Source organism: Rhinolophus sinicus, chromosome 16 (genome assembly GCF_057876585.1).
Source record: "Rhinolophus sinicus isolate RSI-liver-muscle chromosome 16, RSI-T2T, whole genome shotgun sequence".
Classification (NCBI taxonomy): domain Eukaryota; kingdom Metazoa; phylum Chordata; class Mammalia; order Chiroptera; family Rhinolophidae; genus Rhinolophus; species Rhinolophus sinicus.
The window spans coordinates 36,610,997-36,634,542 of NC_142516.1; the positions used below are offsets into that span (position 1 = coordinate 36,610,997).

General features: G+C 34.8%; 1 protein-coding gene across 5 annotated transcripts in view; it reads left to right on the plus strand.

Annotated features, from left to right (window-relative positions):
- The first annotated feature begins 299 nt into the window (after nt 1–299).
- The window catches only part of GKAP1 (G kinase anchoring protein 1), a 65,071-nt gene continuing 41,824 nt past the window's right edge, over nt 300–23,546 (plus strand). The window contains exons 1-6 of one of the 5 annotated variants that reach the window (XM_088792789.1): nt 300–640; nt 1,084–1,217; nt 9,101–9,353; nt 11,241–11,384; nt 20,154–20,231; nt 23,006–23,138. In XM_088792789.1, the coding sequence (XP_088648915.1) occupies nt 9,144–9,353; nt 11,241–11,384; nt 20,154–20,231; nt 23,006–23,138 (565 nt within the window). In that variant the 5' untranslated portion in view covers nt 300–640; nt 1,084–1,217; nt 9,101–9,143. The remainder of the gene's footprint in view (nt 641–1,083; nt 1,218–9,100; nt 9,354–11,240; nt 11,385–20,153; nt 20,232–23,005; nt 23,139–23,546) is intronic. The other 4 variants (XM_088792788.1, XM_088792787.1, XM_019750117.3 and 1 more) reach the window with 4 other exon arrangements.

The following is a 23,546-nucleotide window of genomic DNA, read 5'->3' on the forward strand; positions in this document are numbered from 1 at the left end:
TCCGTGATGCAGGTGAAGCCACCGAACTGCAGGGGAATGGCCTGGAGTCCAATTCTCTCGGGAGGCCTCCCTCGTTCCACCCTCTCTGGGAAAGCCCTTCTTTTCCCCGTAACCCCGAAAACTGCGGCGCCACCGCCTACATGAGACGTTTGGATCCTGCCGGGCCCCCGTAGCTCCCCTTCTCCAGCAGGTGGTTCTAGTCCTCTCCCCCACCTCGGGGCGCTAACGTCAGCCGCGAACCTCTACCCACGCGCCAGCGCCGCAACCAACCGAGAAAATAAACAAACCCCCGCGCGCGCCGGCTAGAGCGCCAGGCCCCGCCCCTGCCCCGCCCAGCGGCTCTCACGCTGCCCCCGCCGCCGGGACTTCCCTCCCGCCCTCGGCTCACAGCCGCGCTCTCCCCGCCCCTCACCGCAGCCTGCAGCCGTGCTCCCCGCCGCGGTTCGCCTGGCCCGGCGCCCCGGGGCCCGTTAGTGCCTGCCTGCTCGCGAGGCCGCCGCGCGACCCCAGTCGGACGCGAGCCCACCTCCGCCCCTTGACCCAGCACAGTCCCAACGCCTAGTGCGGCCGCCCAGGGAGCCGCAGGAGCGGCGGCGGGGTAAGAGGGAAAGGAGGGCCGAGCCGGCGGCCCGGAGGCTCGGTGAGTACGCAGAGGGCGGGCCCGTCTCGCGGAGGTCCGCTCCGGCGCCCCTGAGGTAGTAGTGGCGGCTCGGCTGTGCCGTTCCGTGCGCCCGGGATTCGGCGTTTGGGGACTCGGCCTGAGGCGATGGGCCCGGCTGGCCGGAGCCGCCGGGCAGAGGGCGCGGGAGGGCCGCTCCTCGGGAAGGGCCGCGGCCCCGAAGCTCGGCACACGGCTCGGGGCCGGCGGAGAGCGTCCTGCGCAGACCCCAGGCCCTGGCATCGGGGCCGTGGCTGCGTCTCCTGAGACCTCGCCGGGGTCGGGGGTTATCGCGGTCGCGGGGCCGCCGAGTGACAGGTGCCGCCGCCCCCTCCCCGTCGTGGGCATCCGCGTTCCCTCCTGGGGAGCCTGGCGCTCGGAAATTTCTGGAGCGACGACCTGACTCGCTGTTTTCTCCCTTTCAGGTTCTGTAGCTGCTTCTTTGCTCGAGTTAGGTCTCGCCCAGCCCTGTTTCTTTCTCTATGTACTTTGTGCGAATAAGTTTTGGAGCATCGGTTAACAGCCTATGGGTGAAATTTGGCTTTCATTCGTGAATGAGGTATAGTTAATTACTTTTTGAATAATGTGCTCCTTCCTCCTCCCCGCGAGCTATTGAAAAGTAAATGGGGCTTTTTAATTTTGTTTTGTTTGCTTGTTTTTTGCTGTTATTTGGAACAAGCAGTCTATCAGAATTTTGTTAGATCTCTAGCACTTAGGGTGCTTACTAGATATGAAACAGTAGTGAGTAAAATGGCCTATTAAATTGTCTTTTCTTTCCAGGTTCTTTTAGATTTTTAATTCTTAACCATATTTTACAGTTAAGTAGATGCTGCAGCTTTCATTAGAAGCACTAATGAAAAATCGTCTTTCTTTTACTGAAAAGCCAGTGAATTCTTTTTCTACACCATTCAGTATTTTCTATTTATGTAGTAAATGTACTTTTGGCTGTAACCCGAATCATCAGTTTAATAAAGTTGACTGCAGCTCGAGGAATATTAGAGAAACTTTATGGAAAACTAAAGTATTAAAAATCTTTGATCTATGAAAATATAGGTTTTTTCCCTCAACAGGTTTATAACACTATAGTTGGTATTAGTCAAACCTAATCAAAGGAAGATATTCTTAATTGTCATAAATGATTTCAACAAACTTATCTATAAGGTACCAAAGAGTGACTTCAGTCTGTGGACCAAAAGCTAAGAACCTAGAAGTTGACTAAAAGAACACCGGGGCAAATGAATATACATGTGGTTTATTCAGGGGGAGAATCCCTTAGGTCCTTACTCAGTACCTGCTTGTATTTTTTTGCTTAGATTGTTCAACCCATGGAAAATTAGGCGCTTCTGATTGGAGACAGGAGGCAGTATTTATGAAGAAAAAAGGGAATTAAAGCAAACCCATTAAGTTTATGTGATTTGTTTGCACAAATTGTGTTGGGAGCAATATTTTGGTACACATTTGACACTTGTTGGTTGTGAACCTTGATTTTTAAGAAGCTAAAGTGAAAAATATTGTTTAGTTGTGTTATATGAGGAACAGAACATGAAGTAATACAATTTTTTAAATTTCACCAGGTATTAAATCACTGATGCTCAGTGCCATTTCATTTGATGCCATTTTTTAAATGTAAGTTACATTTGAGCAAGACCACACTAATTGGCATCTTTATTGTATTTATTTTTTTATTGGACTAACTGGTTAATAGTGTTAATAGAAGATGACTGTCATTCATTTTATAAAATGGAATAAACTTAGTTGTCCTTGATTGAGGATTTTATACATATATCAGTTTTGAAGTGCCCTAATTGTGGTTTTCAGGACTGAGGTCTGGCTACAGCTACCATCTAGAGAAGTCATAGTCTAGAGGGATGAGATCATAGTGGCAGTGGTCCTCAGAACTTTGGTAGAGGAGACCAATAGTACCAGCCATTTTGAAGTCCTGCTGCTGGCAGTTTAGGCTATTCATTTTTAGAAGTAGTTTACTTTAAGCATCAGATGTAGCCTAAATCCTTTCAATCAACTGTAATACCAATTATGTTTTCCTAAACAAAATTAGTTGTGGTGATAATCAGTTGGTAGAATGGCATTTATAATGAAACAACTTTGAACTGCTAATAATCTTGAATTCACATTTGCATTATGGGAATTAGGGATTATTTGTAGTGCGTTTTGCGTTTTCTTTTTCTCTACATTCTATTTTAGAGCACATCTTTCAATGTATGTATAGCTTTGTACTTTGGGAATGTAAATATTTTTTTAAAATCCAAATTCAGTAAATTTATCTTTTGTGTACCAGGTTCTGGGGTATTTGTTAGGGATAGAAAGAAGAGGACCTTTCCTTTCAGGATGTTGAAATCAGGATTGTAGGGGGCTAGGCACAGCAGTAAACAGATAATTTTAACTAAATCCATTGACTGATAAAAGTGAATATAAAGTACAGAAATATTACAGAGGAAGGAATGACTCATTCAAGGGGCAGGTCAGAGAAAGCTTCATAGAGATGCTAGCACCTAAGCAGGATTTTGAAGAATGAATACAAGTTTTAAGTGGAAGAGATGGAGAGCATTTTAGGCAAAGGGAATAGCAGAAAGATACGAACAAGTAAAACTAAACATGTGTTCAGGAAATTTTAGGTAGTTTGTTTTCCTGGAGCAAAATCTGAGGAAGAACAGTTATAAAAAGCCCTAAATATGCTATAATATTTAATGTCAAATAATTGGTGATTTGAGTATATATAAAATGGAGACTTCACTATAATTTGACATTGCTGAGATGTCAAGTGTAGAAGAATTAATAGTTTTTACTAATGGAAATCATTAAGAAATTATAGACTATTACACTTATAAGTGATGAGCTACCTATGTATTTATATTTGTGAACTTATTTGTATTTCTTGTGCATTTTGACCTGAATCATTTGTTTTTTAATTATCTTGTGAATTTTCTTTTGCCTTCCTTCAACTACTTAACTTAGACTTTAAATTATTTTTAAAAGGAGACTCAAGGGGAAGAGTGGAACAAATGAAGTAATCATTAGCTTTCAGGACTAAAAACCGAATTTGTGTAATATTTTAGTAATATGTAAATGTCAGTTTAATATATAACTCTAGCCACCATATTCAGAATCTGACCAATGTGGGTAGCCTAGTGGATGTTCACTATACTTAATTTTTTGCATTGTATACCTTCATTAAGTCCATATCATTTAAGTGTATATAAATGTTGGAGATTTTAAAGACTGTGAGAGAGAGAAAGAAAGGGAAAATAGTAGGAAGAAGGAGAAGAGCTCTATTTCAATGTATTTATCGTAATATCTCTTCAATATGACTGTAGATGGAGATTCCAAAGTTTAGGACACAAGATTGAAGGAAAGAATACTAACCCGAGCCGTACACGGAAATAATATCTTTAAGAAGCCTTCCGTTTTCATGGTCTGCCTAGTTACTCCTTTTTCTCTTCAGGGTTTTCAAAGAAAGTTAAATGAATTCCTGGATTGTATAACATGAGTATTCTTTTGCAAATTCTGAAAAATTTGTTAATGAAGCTAATATTCTCTTAAAAACATGCAACATAATCAGTCTTTGGCAGTTGCTCTCTGTCATTTATCTTCTGCATCACTAACATAAAGAACCAAAGACGTCATTGTCAATTCTGACCTGTAGTTGCCCTTTCTAAATTTGATACAGGGCAGGAAAAAAAAATCAATATTACATTGATTGCATCATGCTTACCCTTTAAGTATAGATGACCATTTGCCTTTTTCAAGATGAGATTTTTTTCTTATAGAAAAAATATGGTCATTATAGAATATTTGAGGAAATAGTGAAAACTATAGAAAGGAAAATAAGCATAAAGAATAGTCCCATACATTTTCTTTGTTTTGGTTTGTATACAAATAATACACATATTTACAGATTGGGGATTATTTTTGTATTTTTATTCTCTTCCTTCATTTAAAATTTACATTTCCCCCTTCCTCCACTTCTGAAGTATTGGTTAGTGTACCGTTTGACAAGTTGTATAGATTTCTCTCAAGGCTATTGAGCTAGATGATATGTTGGATGTTTTCATGTACAGCACCTAGCTAAGATAATTGAACCCTTCCAGTTATCCCATATCATTACTCCCTCAGCTGATAAGTAGAGCTATTCTTCAATATTTACTATTACATAAAGTATAGTATAAGTAGCTGCCACTGTCCTGTTTTCCTTTTTTGTACTTCTACTCCAAACCAAACAAGGGATCATTATAGGTGAGCATTTGCGCCTGTCCATTCTACCCTTTCATAAGGTAAAAAAGTATTTTAATACATGGGTTGCTGGTGTGTAGCATATATGGTAGCTGCCTCCTCGGAAAAATAATGATTTTGTATTTTGAGTGTTTATCATTGACTCTTTTCTGAGTTTAACAGTATTGTTTCTAGTGCTTTCTTTTCACTTTGTTTTTCTGTCTTTTATTATTTTCATTCATTCAGGAAACATTTGTGTGCCCATTGTTTAAGATGTAGAGCTTACTGTGATTCTTGGGTTTCAGGTAAATTGGTGTTTTCCTTCTGTAGTATATTAGGTATAATCTTTAGGCCTTTGACTCTTTTCAGTGGCTCCTTGCTCTACTACTGCTTCTAAATGCCTAACAACTCTTTCCTTTCGTATCAAAGATTAAAAAACCTTAGCTTTTAGAAGGGCCAGGTGTTGATTTAAGTTTCAAAACACTTTTTGCAATGAAGTCAGATGTGCTTAGCCTAATTTTTAAATAGTTTGTGCCAGTTCTCCTATATCTTGTAGGACTTCAAGACATATTTTAATCACAGTAAGAACACCAGTAGATGTTTATATTTGAGTATTCCTGCTGTACTGGCTACTGTTCTAAACACTTCGTTATTATTAGGTTGGTACAAAAGTAATTTCTGTTTTTGCAACTATTTTTAACCTTTTAAACCGAAATTACTTTTGCACCAACCTAATAACTTTTTAATCTTCACAACTACTCAGTGAGCTAGGCGTTCTTGTCCCACCTTTACTGACGAGGAAGCTGAGAGGTCAAGTACTTGCTCAGGGGCTCACAGTAAGCAGCAAGTTGACCAGGCTGTCTTGCTCCAGGTCAGCAGTCTTGTACTAGTGCTTTTTTGCCACGTGACTTCTGCGTTACTAACATAAAGAACCAGAGGCATCTCATTGTCTCCAAACTGGGAAGGAGAGCTATGGTGTCTGTATAGAACTGGGTGGGCAAAAAGTGTTACATTTTCTTTATAGTAAATGATTAGGATAGGTAAAACAAAATACATTTGTATAATTATTAGGAAAGTATATTAGGAAAGATACTAACTGTTGAATTTATAGAAAACTTCAGAATCTTTTCAGGATTTGTAGTGAGAAGACTGTGCTTGCTTTCATGAACCTGAAATTTTAAATGAAATTTATCCATGAAATAAGAATATACAGTTCCTGATCCAGACTTTTAAAATCTTTCTTCTAATTGAATTTCCATTGAAATTTTGTTTGGAAATGAGTAGGTAGTAAAAATCAAAACCATTTTTGTTGTATAACCAATCAATAATTTATAACAGTTGAAATTATTTTAAAGAATCTAAAGCCTTTTCTCATCGAAAATGTAATACAAAATTTCTTATAAAATGAAGAGTTCAAATTCAGTTGGACTTTTTGACTTCAAGCATTTAAAATAATAATGAAGGTCTGATTTGCAGAAAGCATATGCATTGTTTGAGCAGTCACCTTACAGCTTGATTTTATGCCATAAGAAAGGAGTGTCACTGGCCAGTAGGGGGAAATGTCTGCTATTTGTGAATATAGAGATTTCAGGCCATTGCTTGGAACCCTGCTCACTAGAATTTGTGCTTCCCTACTCCTGACAGCAGCTGCTGCTCCCTATACTGCATACCTTGTGTTTTGGGCACCTAGAACACAAATTCTTCCAACAGTTACATGGGGCTATGTACCATGATGGGCAGCAGTGCATTCTGCAGCTGTCTAATAAAGGAGCTTTCCAGGGGCTTGAACACTTCTCTTGTCACAGTTGACAAATAACTACAGAGCAGCATGTGCAGCAATTGTCCTTGGGGGAGGCTGCTTGTGTCTGGTGGTGACTGGCTCAGAGTCTGGAATTCTCCAGGGTTTTCTTGGCTGCTCCAAGGACTAAGGGAAACTATCTGAGGGTACACTGGTAAGAAAGCTCTGCCCTATGCCACAGAAAGAAAAATAACAGTCATAGTAAGGCTAGGTTATACTGCAGTAACAACCTGGAAATCTCAGCAGCATAAAGCAGCAAAGTTGCTTTCTTGCTCAAGCAACATATCCATCCCAGGTTAGTAAGGAGACTTTGTTTATTGTGGTTTCAGACTCCATCAAAGCTGACTGATGGAGACACCATGTCAACATATGCTTCTACAGTCACAGAGGCAGGGAAAAGAGAACGTGGTGAACTGTGTTCCCGCTTTTAAAGCTTTTTAAAGCTTACATTTCACTGGCCAGTCAGTCACATGGTCATGCCTGCATTCGGTAGCAGAGTGATACATAATTCTGCTTCAGGAAGGGGAGGTGAATATTTTGTGAATGGCTGCCACAAGCAATTTATAGTCCCAACAGTTAAATATAGTAGTGGTTGTTGAACAACTTCGTTGGGTTATTGTACCTAAGGTGTTCAAAGCAACTAAAACTTATAGGATTTTAACGTGGCACGTTGAAGTTTAAGCTGAATTAATGTTTTGCATAATATTTTTTAGTCTGGAATTTCTTTTTTTCCTTTTGTAATATTTTTTTGCCCTTGTAATAACTCAATTCTTGTGCTTACAGGAAAAAATTGAAACCTGAAAATATGTCATAATTTATCAGTGTGATGTCACCTCTGTATGTTGTGGTATTTTATCTGGATTTGCATATTTCTGAGCATAGAAGCAATAGGTCTTAACATGGTATCATAATAAAAATACTTTGATTTAGTAACTATTAAATGACATCTTCAAATATGAACTCTTGTTTTGATTTTTCTTCATTGTTTAACAAAAAATATTGAAAGATTTCCAAATAATTTTCTAGATTTTTAGGTTAAGATGGAAGATTGAACACATGCTTCTCATTTTTGTTTCTTCCTGAAAACATACAAACTATAGTGTGTTGTTAGCTTTCAAATGGACCTTAATGATCCCTACCGCCAAGTGTTCACACTTGTACTTAGCTCCCTCCCGCACTGAATTGGGTGGACTTGTATAAACAATAGGATATTGTGGAAATGACACTAGCTTGTTTAGACATGAGCGCTGTTACTCAGACATCATAAAACTATAAAGAAAAACAAAGGAATAAGTAACAAAAATAAGGATCGTTATCTCCTGACTGGGAAGTGTGTGGGGGGGTGCGATACTATTGGGGAGAGGCATGGGGTGGGTTAACATTCTGTTACTCTTAGTGCTGGGTACTTGGAGTGTTCATTTATTTTTTTTAAACTTAATGTTTTATTCATTTTTGTACCTGATAACATTTACAAATAGAAATAAATTTCTGAGTTTCACAATCTCTGAAGAAAATCTTTTTCCTTTTGCATTGAAAGGATATTTAGTCTTCTAATCGTTACAAATCTTCTATGTACTTGCAGAGTGAAGTTAAGCATTTCTAGGTTCAGGTCCGACTTTGCCACTAACTTGCAAAATGACCTTAGGGAAGTCACTTAACCAGTCTAGGCGCTACTTGCCTCATCTGTAAAGCTAAGCAGTTCAGGTTAGAAATTACTAGAGGACCTTCAATATCCTAAGTCTAAAAGATTCTTAAAAAGCTGAAGGAACACTAAATGAAACCATTCCCACCTATGCTTGGAACAGTAGGGTGCACTGAGGCTAGTGAACTAAAAGATGATGTGGAAGATGATACTGAAAAGTTTTCTTTGGTTGAGAGAATTTAGGCTCTCTATTTTGCTGTCAGTTCTGTGATTTATAAGCAGTCTCTAGACTCAAACTTAAGGCGGCATTTTGTATATAAGACTGTTCTTCCTTTTCTACATTTTTTTTCCTGTGTTGGAAGTTGGGAATAAACACGTAGATACTTTTCTATTCTAAACCATATTGATTTAGGATGTTCTTCAAAAAGATGTATATATTACAGCAGTATATTTAAAATATAGAGGAAAATCATGAATTATTGAAAACTGTATATGGAAAAATGAATATATCATATTGGTGGTAGTCTTGCACTAGTTGTGAAATTTCAATATGTCATTTTTCTGTTTTCTATTATATAATTTTATGTTGTTTACTTAAGTTAAAAAGTTATGTCATTGCCAGTTGGACTATGGGTATGAATCCAAATATTACTAAATCTGTGTCAGGAAAAATGTGTATGTATCTTTGTATATATAATAATTTATATTATTGTCCTAGAATCTTGAACAATTTTACTGAGTATGTTTACTCATCTGTTTACTTCTCCTTCCACAGGAATTATTCTTGATAGAAGTATTTTAAAAGAAAAGCCTTTGCAATGGCCTCAGCAGTTCTTAGTTCTGTTCCCACTACTGCTTCTCGCTTTGCCCTGTTGCAAGTGGATAGTGGCAGTGGTTCTGATTCTGAGCCTGGAAAAGGCAAAAGTCAGAATACTGGAAAGTCTCAAACAAGCAAATCAACTACAAATGAGAAAAAGAGAGAGAAAAGAAGAAAAAAGAAGGAACAGCAACAAAGTGAAGCAAATGAGGTAACCGTATAATTATTTGTGTCTGCTTTCCCAGTAGACTAAGCGTCATAAGGATGGCGGGTACTATCTTACTGACCCATGTATCCGTAGTACCTAGTCCATGGGTACTTGGTAAATGTGATTTGAATAAATGGATATAAATTTGTGTGTGTATAAAGTCAAATGTGATGAACATTTTAAAAATTCCTTTGTGTTTTTCGGACTAAGGAAACTTATGTGTTCATTCCAAAAAGTAAGGAAGTCTTAAAAGGAAGCAAAGGTCATTTAAAAATATAGCTAGAAATATAACCAATTAATATTTTGGTATGTATCTTCTATATATATGTGTAAGTTTATGTGAATAGATAGATATGTAATGCACATATATCTATATTCATGTTTAAACAAAAATGAGATTATGTGATAGATTTTTATACTGGCTTTTTTTCTAATTAGTCATGAGCAGTTTTCCACATGAGTAAACAAAGATCTACATTATTTTAACTAATTCCACATTATTTAATTCAATGAATATATCATACTTTATTTAATTGAACCCTTGTGATAAATGTTTAGGTTGGCTCCTTTTTTTTTTTTTTTTTTTTCACTATTGTAGAGAATAATCCTATAACTAGCCTGAACATACATTTTTATGCTTCTTATGGTCATCTCTTTATTAGGGTAATAAGTACATGGCAGGCCTCTTTTCCCTAGACATTCTTAGCATGAGTTACATGACCAATATGTAATCTGCTCATTTGTTCTTACTTATTTAATTTTTAAAGATTTTTAATTAAAATATAGCTAACATACAATATTATATTAGTTTTAGGTATACACTTGAATTAATATTCAACATTTATGTACCTAAAGAGGTGATCACCATAAGTTCAATTAAAATTGTTGATCCTTGATTTAAAGCCTCTTTATCAGTTTCCTAAGGCTGTTATAATGAAGTAACACAAACTAGATGGCTTAAAACAACAGAAATTATTCTCTAATGGTTCTAGAAGCAAGACGTCCAACCAAGGCATCAGCAAGGGCCATGTCTCTTTGAGTAGACTCTTTTTTTGCCTCTTCCTAGCTTCTTGTAGTGGCCATCAATCCTTGGCTTGTGTCTGCATCACTCCAGTGTTTGTCTCTGTTGTTAGATGGCATTCTCTTGTGTATCTTTGTCTTCTTATAAGTATACCGGTTGTATTGGATTAGGGCCCACCCTAATTCTGTATGACCTCATCTTAACTTGATTATATCTGCGAAGACCCTATTTCCAAACAAGGTCACCTTCATAGACACTGAGGGTTAGGGCTGCAGAATGTCTTTTGGGGGAATACAATTCAGCCCATAACAGCTCCTCAATATTTTTCTCTCTTGTTTCAATTTTTGTGTCTCAGATAGATTCTGCTTATTGTTGGGAAGTGGTTTGGTCAGTACAGTTTTAGTTCATTATGTTAGTTTGTGGATTAGCCCCTGTATTTTTAAGGACTCACGCAAAGTAGTTACTAGAATTGCATAAGCTATCTTCTCTCACTGTTTAAACTTTTAAATTTGTAAGCTATTCAGTTTTAATCTTTTTGAACCCTATTGTTTTACATTTTAATAGCACACTTGTTATCCTGTTTTCTACTCCTATAAGCTTCTTCCCTTTAGTAAAACACAATCATTAAAATGATATGGTATAATAGAGTACAATCCATTTACACTTACTAATCATTTCATCTAGAAATCCACCAACATTATCTTAAATGCTGGTGAAATGAATATTCTACAGAGATTACAAAAAATGTAAATAGCAACTTTGGAATAGTATTTACAAGTGTAAAAGTATTGTTGATTTCTTAACTTTCAAAAAATTGTTATCTCAGGATTGGTAAACTGAATATAATATATTCTTTGATTGTTTTATAGCTCAGGAATCTTGCTTTTAAGAAAATCCCCCAGAAATCCTCCCATGCCATTTGTAACGCCCAGCATGAGCTTTCGTTACCAAACCCAGTACAGAAGGATTCACGAGAAGAAAATTGGCAAGAATGGAGACAAAGAGATGAACAGGTACAGCTAAGTAAATCAAATTCTTTTGCTTTGGTTTTCACTGAATGTATGCATTTTTAAGATGGTGTACATCTGAATCTATGACACCACTGTTCTCAGGAGCTTTTAGTATTGGATTAATTCACATGTGTTTGCTGCTTTTAATAAGAGATTCTGCTTTTCATCTACTGTAAAAGCAGATTGACAAACATTTATTTTTGTTAGTTTTGAAACTTCAAAGTTATTTGAGTTTTTGATTTGTCTACCTTTTTACAAATAAGGAGAGAGATAGGGAAAGTAGAACAACAGGATTAAATTATTTCCAGTAAAAAAAATTACACTTGTGGTGCCCAGTGACAGTTTTGCTTAAAAGGGAAAGACTTTGAGGGGAAACCTTTCCTTTTCAACCTTAATGTAAACTGGTTTATGCATTTGTTTATTTCTTTACCTATTTACATGATATTTTGTTTTTCTATGTCACTGTTAAATATCATTAATAACCAAATCAAATAAATAACTTATTAAAGCCAATTTCTTTTTTGTGTTTAGTGTCCAAGAAAATATCATACTAAACCTGGAATGTACTCTAGTAGAAGTGCTATGTGTATGGGAAATGAACAGTTACTTGTTTATCTGTTAAACTGTCATTTGATTTATTGGGAATAGGTATTGCTTCTAGTAGGTGTTTGGCTTAATATAGAGTGGCTATATCTATCATGCTTGTGTTACCAGTTTTGTCTTTTTATTTTTTATTTTTCTATTTTTCAATTACAGTTGACATTCAGTATTATTTTATATTAGTTTCAGGTGTACAGTGTAGTGGTTAAACATTTATATAATTTGCAGAGTGATCCCACTGACTAGTACCCACCTGGTACCATACATAGTTATTACAGTATTATTGACTATATTCTATGTTCTGTACTTTAGATGCCCGTGTCTATTTTGTAACTACCAATTTGTACTTCTTAACCCCTTCATCTTTTTCACTCAGCCCTCTGACTCCCCTCCCATTTGGTAACCATCTTGGGTTACTAGTTGAAAAAGAGTTAGATTAAACTATGCTCTTAACATAAACTATATAAATTATAGCATGTTTTAAAGGATTTTGTAGTGCTTCAGGTTCATCATTACAAAAGTTATTACTCTAGAGCTGACCAAAAACAGTTATTACTCTAGAGCTGTTCAAAAGGTATTTCCAGGCACTGGTATACTGGATAAACAATTTTGTATTATTCTAGGGATTTTATTTGATTCCTTTTTTCCTCTTTCACAGAATTTTTCTGGTTTACAAATATAAATGTAATGATCTACTTGTTTAAACAGTAATAGACTTTACCAGTGTCTTCACCAGAGAGAATGAAAAGACAATTGGAAGACAATGGCCCACTGGAAAATTAATGAGGAAAAGCTACTCAAATTTGCACTAAAATAAATTCCATGTAATACAGGAACTCAGGCACAGATATTTGATTGCCCTTTTTCCTGCCCCCACTGATTGATATCAAAATGATTTGGTAATTATGGAAAAGAAATAGTCAACTTGGCCCTGACCCTATACAAGAACAGATGGACAGTATACCACCTGGAATCTACTTTACTGTGTGGAGTAATAGATTTTAAATAGGGACCAGGCAGTGACTATACTAGGCAGAAAGCACACAATTATGGTGGATGTTCTTTCTGACACAATTGGGAAACATCACTACGAGAAATACGAGGTAATATAGGCTAAGTCAGACAAAAGGCTGGATATACTCATAGATATTTTGCCTGTTATGTGGCTGTGTAGTTCAAACACAAGAGATGAATTATGCTAAAAGTTTACTATTCCTAAATCACCACAGCGATAATGTAAATTTACATCAGCTAAGCCCTAGCATAAAATCTGAGAGCTGGCATTAAACAGCAACCACATAGTAAAAGAACCATCCACTCCACCTACTTTATGAACAAACACTAGATCTTAGTTGATCTCATGTGAACTGAAGAAAAGTTTCTATCATGTAAAAGGAAAAGAACTTTGTATTTAGTGTCCAAAGTGAAAGCACACTTTGAAAAAGATTTGCTGTATGGAACAGAAGTTGATTTTAGATAGCACCTATTTTTTTCTTTAATAAAAACTAAGGGTCTAGAACATTTTGTAAAAGTGAAGGGTATAGTAATGTTATGTAACAAGGTGAAATAATAGACTGAGATTGAGATGAAAAAAGTGGCTAAGAGACAGAAATTGAAAGGAATGGGTGAAGTAAAAAATTGGGGAAGTAAAATCATAATAGAATTAGAAACTTTATTAGAGGGACTAAAGAACAGTATATATATACACTGAAGACAATTGAGTCAGTTGTGTAAAGGAAAATTTGAGATAAATTTTGCCAATAAAATTGACATGACAGGTTGGAACACAGAACTGAAATCCAACAGAGGCATAATCAGTGTTCCTGCCGTAAGTAGAACAGGGAATCATTAAAGATAATGTTGATAAAAATTTTCCTTAAGCTAAAGACTTGAATCTGAGCTTGAAAGAACTGAAGCGGTTTTTTTTAAGACTTTTAAAATCTTTTAAAAAGTTATTTGAAGACTGAGAAACAAGGAAATTGGTATAAATATATGCATGAGAGAAAACAGGTTGCCTTAATATTAAGGATGAAAAACAAGCTGGGTGGTTTAAGTGCCAGAATTGAAATGTTAAGACCAAGAATTATATCTGGCCAAAATGTAATTTGTGTGACTGCTAAAGAAATACATTCTCAGACATGCTAATGCTGAGAAAGCATACCACCATTATCCTTTCTGCAAATTTTTCAGAGGTGTGCTCCTGCCAATTAAAAGGCAAATCGAAATAAAGAGCACAGCAATGGGGAAACACCCACCAGTGGTGAGCATTGAAGCTAGTTCAATATAGAATTAACTATAAACGTGGTCATTAAAGAGAACATAGCTGTATCCTGAAATTAATACAACTAATATAATATTGTCTATCAACTATACTTAATTTTCTTTTTTTAAGAAACAGGAGTTCATAAAATATTTTTCTCATAAAACTGCTTTAAATCTATAAATACCTGTGCTAAGGAAAAATGACACACAGTCTCCTAGAAATTTTAGAGCTTGCCTTAGTTTCGATAATCAGGAAATAAATACCAGGAAATGACAGAACCATACAGATTTATTTCTAGTCCCAAGTTGACTCAAAGGGACTATCACAGTCATGAAAAATAGGTCACTGAGATTGGGAGACTTGGTTGTCTGTTTATACATATATGGTCAGAACCTCTCATGGGATGCAGTCACTTCAGAGACTGGAGTCCTTACTAAAGGAGCAATTAAAGTCTTGGTTTACACCAAAAATAGGTAGATAGATGATAGAGAGATAGATAGATAAAAATAAAGAGAACATAGTTCACTTGAAGAATTTGTCTAAAATGAAATCCCTGTTTATGAAATTAAAAATAGGAAGGCATAGGTCAGAGGAGTCAAAAGGTGTTTAAATATTTTTTGTATTGATAACAAAATATAATTAGTTCCAAGAGTGCTTTTTAAATTTAAAGAGAACTGCTTATATACAAGAGTTTTCATTCTGTGAGTTTTAAATCACTTGAATAAAAAAATAAAAATATGGCCCATATAGCAAAAATTATAAAGCATAGGAAATTGCAAGGAAGCCTTTGAAATAAGGTTTAAAAAGGATATAAAAAAGGATAATAGTCTGTTTTATAAATAAATGTAAATAATTGCAGTTACCCATTAAAAGACAAAAACCAATTGGGACAAACTGTCTGAACCACATTTTGATCTTAATTGTAGTATTTTCCTTAACATTACAAATTATGATATATTGCCCCTGAAAAGATAGGTTCAGGCTATTCACAATATTGTATGTTTTGCTGAGGTATGCTACCAAAGCTGTTGGAAATTGTAGAGATGATCTTAACTGGATTATTTATGACTTAAAGAAATGTTTTTATCTTTATTTTTCATTTTATAAACTTGTTTCTATCCCAGCATGCTTTAGTATGGAAAGATAGTTTTACATTCCCTATTTCTTTGCAGAGATGTGTACATCAAAAGGAGGTATAGGTTTCACACTTGAAATGGGTGAATTTTATGTGATATGTGACATATAAAATGTTTTAATTATATCTCAGTAAAGGTAAATAGTAAAAACAAGATAAATAGGCCATGGCTTTGATTTGATTGTATTAATAATTTTTATTGTTTCTTTTAATATTGAATCAAGATCAAGACACATATTATTCACTAACACCTGTTGCATGGGAATAAATCTCTGTGTAGATGTTATTCAGATATAACATCTTTTATTTATGATACATTGATTTTAATGGTTCCAGTGTTCCTTATTTTTAAGTCTACATCATGGCTCAAAATAATTAACTTAATAGAAAAATCCTTTTTTTTTTTTAGAAAAATCTTTTCTCATGTGTTTTCAGTGATCAAATTTTATTGTGTATTTCTTCTTACTATTGCATTGATTCAAACTCCATACATCACTGATTTTGTCTAGCTGTAAAGTAAAATATCTGCAAGTATGTGCATAGTAGTAATTGTTCTTTCACATTATGTTTTCCAGTCCATTTGATGAAGGCATTTTATCAATAGCTTGTTCTGTTTTGTTTGTTTGTGAGCATGATATTTGTAATTAATATCTAGTCCCTTGGTATAAGAAGTCCTTTTGCAATAGTTGGACTTGAACTTGGTTTACCTAAAAGGAGTGCAAATTCAAATAAATCCTCTGTGTTTTTTGGCTCTTTCTTTAGCAACAAAATTCATCACTTTTGTTCTGGAAAGCATTACTACTTGGTACTTGTTCTGGAAAGACTCATAACAGGTCATTATGCTTTGAAAGTGAAACAAAAAAAAAAACTATGTCTTCAGGCCACTGGTCTGCTAGAAATAGGTTGACAACTCAATAAATCAAAATTTCAGATATTCACTGTCTTAATTTTCTATTTGTAATTTTCCTTTTAGTTGCTTACATGACATTGCTCTTATGACACATACAGTTTTATATTCTATATTAACTATATTAGTCCTGTTTATTTTTAAATTTACGTTGTCTTTATAAGTTGCATTATTTATACGATTTTCATTACAGCATGTAGTCCTTCAGTGAATCATTGAACCATGTTTATTACTTGGAGATACAATAAAACACACAACAGAAATGCAGAGTTAATAAATGTAAACAGTACTCCAAAGACTTGAAGATTCCTTAGCTGAGATGAACTGAACCTGATAATTAGTGTGAACATATAGATACAATTTTTGTAGAACACTGACAGCCTTTAAAATCATAATGTTCAATAAGACTGTTAGAAGATTTCTGGGAAGGTAATTCTGCTTTCCAAATTCCTGAAAGATATGTGGTCCACACTTTGAAAATCACTGAGTTAGTACCACAAGGCACTACTACTATTGTGGCTAAACAGTTGGCTTCAAATGTTAGATGTTTTCAGAATGGTCTTCCGTGTTGGTTTACAATAACCCTGTTCCCATGATGCCTGTGAGAAATGAAGAGTAATGCTTCATGTAGAAATTGTTTTGCTTGGATTTAAAATGGGTTAAAATTATTATGGTACTTAGGCTGACAGATTTTTAAAAATGTAGTTCCAAAATATTTACTGTCGTTCGCATTTTTCATTGGTTCTTAATACTCTTATCTGATCATAAACCCTTGAGCTATAGGTTTGTTTCAGTAGAAAACATTAGATGGGGAGTAGGAGGCAATGAAGGAAGCCAAGAAGAAGAGGGGAATCTGAAGTACTTCATATTGGGCACATGTTAAGTATCTTCTTCAATCCTGTAGGCACTTTAGTGCCTACTATTTCCTCTTTTTCTTCCTTTTCCTCCTCTTTCTCCTCTTCCTCCTCTCGTCCTCCTCCTCCTCCCATAAATACAAAGCAAATGATTAGGAATTCTCAATTTGCAAATTTAAATATAAGACACTTATTAAAAATCATGATTTTATTTGCATTTTCTTACCTGGTGCCTGCCTGTCTTTCAGGCCCAGCCCTTTTTTCCCCCTCTCCAGTTCTACCTATATATGCTATGATTAATTAGATTGATACCTATATTTGCAATAGTCTTATGATTAATTCTGTAAGATGTGTTTAAAGAATCTGGAATCATGTTTTCATTCCCTTTCCTTATGTTTTAATCTTGTGCTACCATTCCCCCATTAACGAGAGTCACAAATCCTATCTTGGATTCATTGTTTCACACTTCATATTTAGTCAGTTCCAAAAACTTGGTCATTCTTTTCTAAGATACAGCCTTCATATTTTCTGCACTATTATGTTCTGGTCCAGGTTCCTCTAGACTGAAATTACTCTGGTTTAGCCAGACATATTGATTCTAAGTTCTCATTCTTCTAATATCCAGTTTATTTCTTTAAAATTACTTTTATCAGCATTCCTTTTTCTTCTGCCCTGAATCCCTAATTTTTAGGGAGGATCTGGAACCTAATTCTGCCCTACCTGAACAATATTATTTTCTACTAGTCTCCAACATAGAGGAGGGGGATTCTAATCTGTGTGAAACTCTTGTGCCACTCAGGTGCTGTGCTAGATACTTTACATATATTATAGCTTTAAATCTTCAAAATATCCTACGAGGTTGATATTTCTACTTCCTTTTTATATATCAATAAACAGATTCACAAGTTACATAACTTTCCCAAGGTCACAGCTAGATGGGTGGAATAGGAATTTAAATTACCCACTTACATGATCTCCCAAAGCCTGTGTTTTTCCTACATTTGTAGTATAGAATTCACCTTTTATCAGGCATCTCTTTCCTTGATGCCTGATAGTATATCCATTGTTAATATACCTTTGTTCACATGGCTCTTTCCTCCTGAAAGTCTTCTTTTCCTTTTTCTGTCTACTCAAATTATGTATATCTATCCTCTAAGGACCAACTTAAATTAGTTTCTTTTCTATTTGTTGTTTAACTTTTTTCGCTCAACTTTGTAGCACTTTTAATGCAGTACTCCATTTTCTGTACTTCATACATATGTACTAGTCTTCTGTTCCCAACTGGAGTAGAAATTTTTTAAAGGCAAAAGCCAAATTTATGCTGCTGCTTTAAAGCCCTACAGGCAAAGCACAAAAAGGTTCTCTGTAAGTCCTTATTGGTTGATTGATCGTACATTGACATTTTTGGAAGATTTCTTCTAGTTTTCAAAGATTTAAGTTGAAATTTAAATAATTTTTGCCTACTTGTATTTTCTTGTTTACTAGTTTGTGTTTATAATTAAAAGGTAATTTAAGCTCTAAACTGCTACATTTAGAATCAAATGCTGAAGAGCCATGTTTTTAACTTCAAAAGTTCCATTTCATTCGGTTCTTATTATGCTATTAGAATCAGTTACCCTAATGTCTTTGAATTAATATGGAAAAGAATAATAACATTTTGCAAGTCTCCCAACTTCCTTACTATTCTCCTGTCCACTAACTTATTTTTGAAATACCAGTCAGAAAATTTCTGACATATTGGAAATAAATGCCCTTTCCATAAATACAAAGTGTCGTTAATATTGATTAAAAATTTTAGTGTTAAATTGAATCATGTTTGTTTAGAGTAAACTTAGTTTTGTTACTTTTTCTATGTTGGAATGACTACTATGCTTTAATTATAGTGAAATAATTTTTGCTCAGTTTGCTTTGAGTTTAGGTGGAGAAATTGATGTCAATTTTATTTTTTGTGTAACACTAACATGAATCTGATTCTTTTAATTGTATAACTATTGTTTTTTGAATATCCTTTTATGTAATAAATTATTTAAAAGGTGAATTTTTACTTTTTCCTGATTATTACTAGCTTGTATTAAGTGAATTATGCAGTTCTTTGCAGTTATTTCATAGAAAAAGTATGTACAATTTACTCTGGATTTAACCAGATTTTCTTGTGCTATGTACCCTTAATTCTCATCTTATTTTTCTCTGAATTAGATTAATTTTTTTTCTCTGATAAAGTTAATCTTTTTGCCCTCTTTTTGTTGTCATGGTTTAGAATTAGATGAGATGCTTTCAAAGGAAATAATTGTTAATATTTTCTAATTTGTTGGTAGTGGTAGCTTGGATGTCTGTGTGGATGTGGTGGGTGGTATAGGGGAGTATGTGCTTGGCTGTACTGATGGAATAATAGGACATTGGAATGAAATATAGTTATTCAAAGGAATAAAAGAAGGGATTCTGGACAGACAAAAGCAAGAGATGTCCACTAAATTTATGCTTTCGTTATCCAGTACACATAGGTTGACAGATACATGCACACAAATCCAGGCTGTTTACTCTTGTCATATTGCAATTGTCCTATATTCAGCTTCAGATATTCCTTATCCTCAGTGCTGGATTATTCCAAGTCCCATCCAACTACTGTAGCAATTCTGTTTGGCAAGTAGGAAAACTAATTCTTGGAGAGTTATTTGATTGGAAGGTGGTAGAAGCTAGATTATAAGAAGATAAGATGAGATTGCCATTACAGTGTCAATTTCTTTGTAAGATATTTTGTATTAAAATAAAAGGATTATGTGATGTACAGCAAATTATTGACAATGAATGGGGAAATAGAAATCTCAAATTGGAAGTTTTTGCTTTGGTATCTTCTATAAAATACAGGGTTCCCTACTTTGGCATGGATAGATAACTTTGGAGAACCCAGATTGTTTTTTAATGTATTTGTTTTGTTTTCCTATATTTGTCATGGTTATTTTGCTAGTGTGGTATAATGCTATCATATGTTTATTGTGAAACTTTTCTTTTTTAGCTGACATCTGAAATGTTTGAAGCAGATCTTGAGAAGGCATTGTTGCTAAGTAAACTAGAATATGAAGAACACAGAAAGGTATTTATACATTAATTGATTTAGCTGTATTAGGTTTAACTGGTCAAAAGTTAGGATCAACCTTCCTGAATTTTGTATAAAAGTTCTTTAAAGTTTGTCTTAAAAATTCTTTATTATAAAAAAGTGTAATAAAATTCCTTCTCAGATTTTGAGAAATAACAGAAATGTGTACCAAGCTTTGTCTGATGATTTGGAATGTTTAGTTAAAAAGTTTCTTACCCGCAACATGAAGGGAAGAGAGGAAATTTAATTAACAGTACATGATTTATCTTAACTAAGTTTAGGTGAATATAGAAAATAAGTAGATTGGAAAAATGTAAGTAACTATGAGGACAGAGATACCCATTAAAAGACCCTCTGCTATCGATACACTACAAGTAAATGAAAGGACATTTCTGATAATTTGGACTTATGAACTCAGCATTTGTCACTAAGATGTGATATTGGGCTGTGTGCTGAAATGCATTCTACAGCTTGTAACTGTAGAAACATTTAAGTAAAAAGTAGTTTTGGTTTCCACTTTCTATATTTAAGTTGAGCATTTATATTCCTATTATTTAATATTTTAATCCTTTACATATATTGGGAATTTTTTTTGGTCCATAAAATTTATTCAACTTGTGATTATTCAGTGGTTGATCATAAATGGCCTCTGTTCATACTTGGGGGCCCTTAGATTATCATTGTACACCAGCTCTTTCATTCAAGATAAAGGAAAGAGAGAAATAAAAATGCACAATAGATGATTTTGCTATTAATTCATAGCTCAAGGGAAAAGGATAAAAATATCCAGTAAAGTGGACTTTGTACCCTATATGTGTTAGTTTCATTTTCCATTTCTATTCCTGTAATCCTGAAAAATCCAGGATAACTTTAATCCTGTTGTTAACTTCTGTTTAGACACAAAGCTGATAATTACAAAAATTGGTACAGCTGGCTTTACTATGACTTAATCATTTGCTGGACTTTCAGGTTACACTGGAAAAGCCTTGCTCAATTTGAAGATAAAACTTGTCAAACTGAATATTGTTATATAATGATTTTTTATTGTTAGATATATGTCTAGATTCTAAAGCTAGAATCATTAGAGGAGATTTTAATTATCTTTAGAGGAGAAGTAGAATAGATAGTGTTGCTACAATATCATGCTTCCAGCCAGTTTTCTTGGCACAGTCATAGGCCTAGTACCCAAAAGCTTTGGTTTTATCAGACAATAATGACTCTCAGAGAATGGAGGAACTCCTTTTATATGCAATGGCGAGTTTGATGTGATTACAATGATATAGTCATTGAGCTTTAAGACAATTATTTCAATTAAAAAAACTACAATTAATTTAGCTTAAGGATTTTTATAATAACTAAAGGTTGGGGTGGCATTTTCTATTCTGTTCTATCACTCATTCACCAAATAATTTTTTGACTAGCCAAAATATGCTAGACACACAATACAAAGATAAAGACATGGTCCCAGCCCCTGTAGAGAGATGTACGTATAATTATAGTATATGGTATTGAGAGATGTATGTTCCCACTGCAGTGGGAATTCAGAAGGATTTTCTGTACCTTTGAGGGGGATAGGTTAGGGTTAGGGATTCTTAAAAGAGGATCTTACTAGATGTATTAGAAGTGCACAGGGTAGGTAAGAGGGAAGTTGGCATTCTTGGGAGGAATGGCAAGTATAGAAGATATTTACATGTGTAAGAGTATAGCATATTTGAAAAACTATAATTTAGGGAGATGCAGTTGCTGGAGGTACTGCCAGAAGAATAGGATATAAAGAACCTTGTGTACCAGGCTAAGGAAATTGGGTTATACATCTATTGGCGGAGAACTTATTGAATATTTTAAACTTTCAGACTGATTTCAGGTTTTCATTTTAGAAACTCATGCTGTAGCAGTGTAGAAGATTGATTGAGGGGCTAAAATTAGAGGGTGTTGCAGTGTCAAGTAAAAGAAGATAGGGAAAATGACAGAATGTACAAAGAGAATAGTTTTAAGAGAGCTTTAGGAGATAAACTCAACAAGATCTAGTGACTAATTTGGATATAAAGTATGTAGGAAGAATAGGCAAGGATGACTGAGACTTCTGGCCTAGACAGTTGTGTAGATGATGGTGGCATTAAACAAGGTATTTATTACAGGATCAATCCTTACTGGAGAATTAGAGATGTTTATTGAACATTCAGTTGAATTGTCTGTACATATAGAAATCATCATTGGATGGGTAGAACTTTAAACTTTAGTTTGAAGAACAATGGGTATAAAGCATAAGAATAGATTAGAATGGAATAATGGTGAACAGCAGCTACATTTTTAAGAACAGAATTGGGAAAAGAAAACCACTAAAGGCTACTCACGTGTAGTCAAGAGTATTGAGAAAACCAAGATATGCTTGAAAAAATGTCTCAGATTTGGCATTTAAATGGAGGTTGACCTTAATTTTAGTGTCAGAGAACAACAGAAGCTAGATTTCAGGGCTGGGTGGGGGGAGGTGAGAAAGCAAATTGACTGTAGATTATTGTTTTAAGTTTGGTCCCAGAAGGTGGCAACTAGGAGGGGCAACTAGCTTTTTGTTTTTATTTTAATGCTTAAGAAGCAAGAGATTGAGTATATAAATAAACAGGTATCCTTTTATACAGTTTGGCTACCCTAAGTTACTATATTTTCATTTGCCTTTTATCTTTGAAAAGAAAGCTTTAATAAACGTATTACCTGTTGGTGAGTTGATTTTACTAGTGTAACTAAGCTTAATGATGGTTGGTAATTCTTTTCAGGAGTATGAAAATGCTGAAAATGCTTCAACTCAGTCAAAGGTGATGAATAAAAAAGATAAAAGAAAGAATCATCAGGGAAAAGACAAACCTCTCACAGTATCACTAAAAGATTTTCAATCTGAAGGTAATACAGGTATGAAATCGGTTAGTAAAAAGTAGTTTTGGAGAAACTATTCTGTCTTTATATACTTTCTAATTTTGAAAATAAGTGAAAAATGCTTTGTTAATGTGCTACTTAGTATGTAAACCTGTTTGGAAATAAACAATTTAGAGGTTAAAGTAATTTAAAATCAATCATTAAAAACCCCATTAAACTGCAATTTATCTTTTTGTATTTCTGAATTTGTCCCTTTTCTAAAACTCACTGAAAATAAAAATTGACATTTGTAGCTTTTAAGTCATGCAACATATTATTGTCCTCATACATAAAGTGATTTGGCTTAAACTAGACGAGGAATAGTATTATCTTCAGGTTTCATTTATTGTTGGTAAACCTAAGTTACCTGGAACTACATCTTAGAAAGTTAAAATACAAATTTTT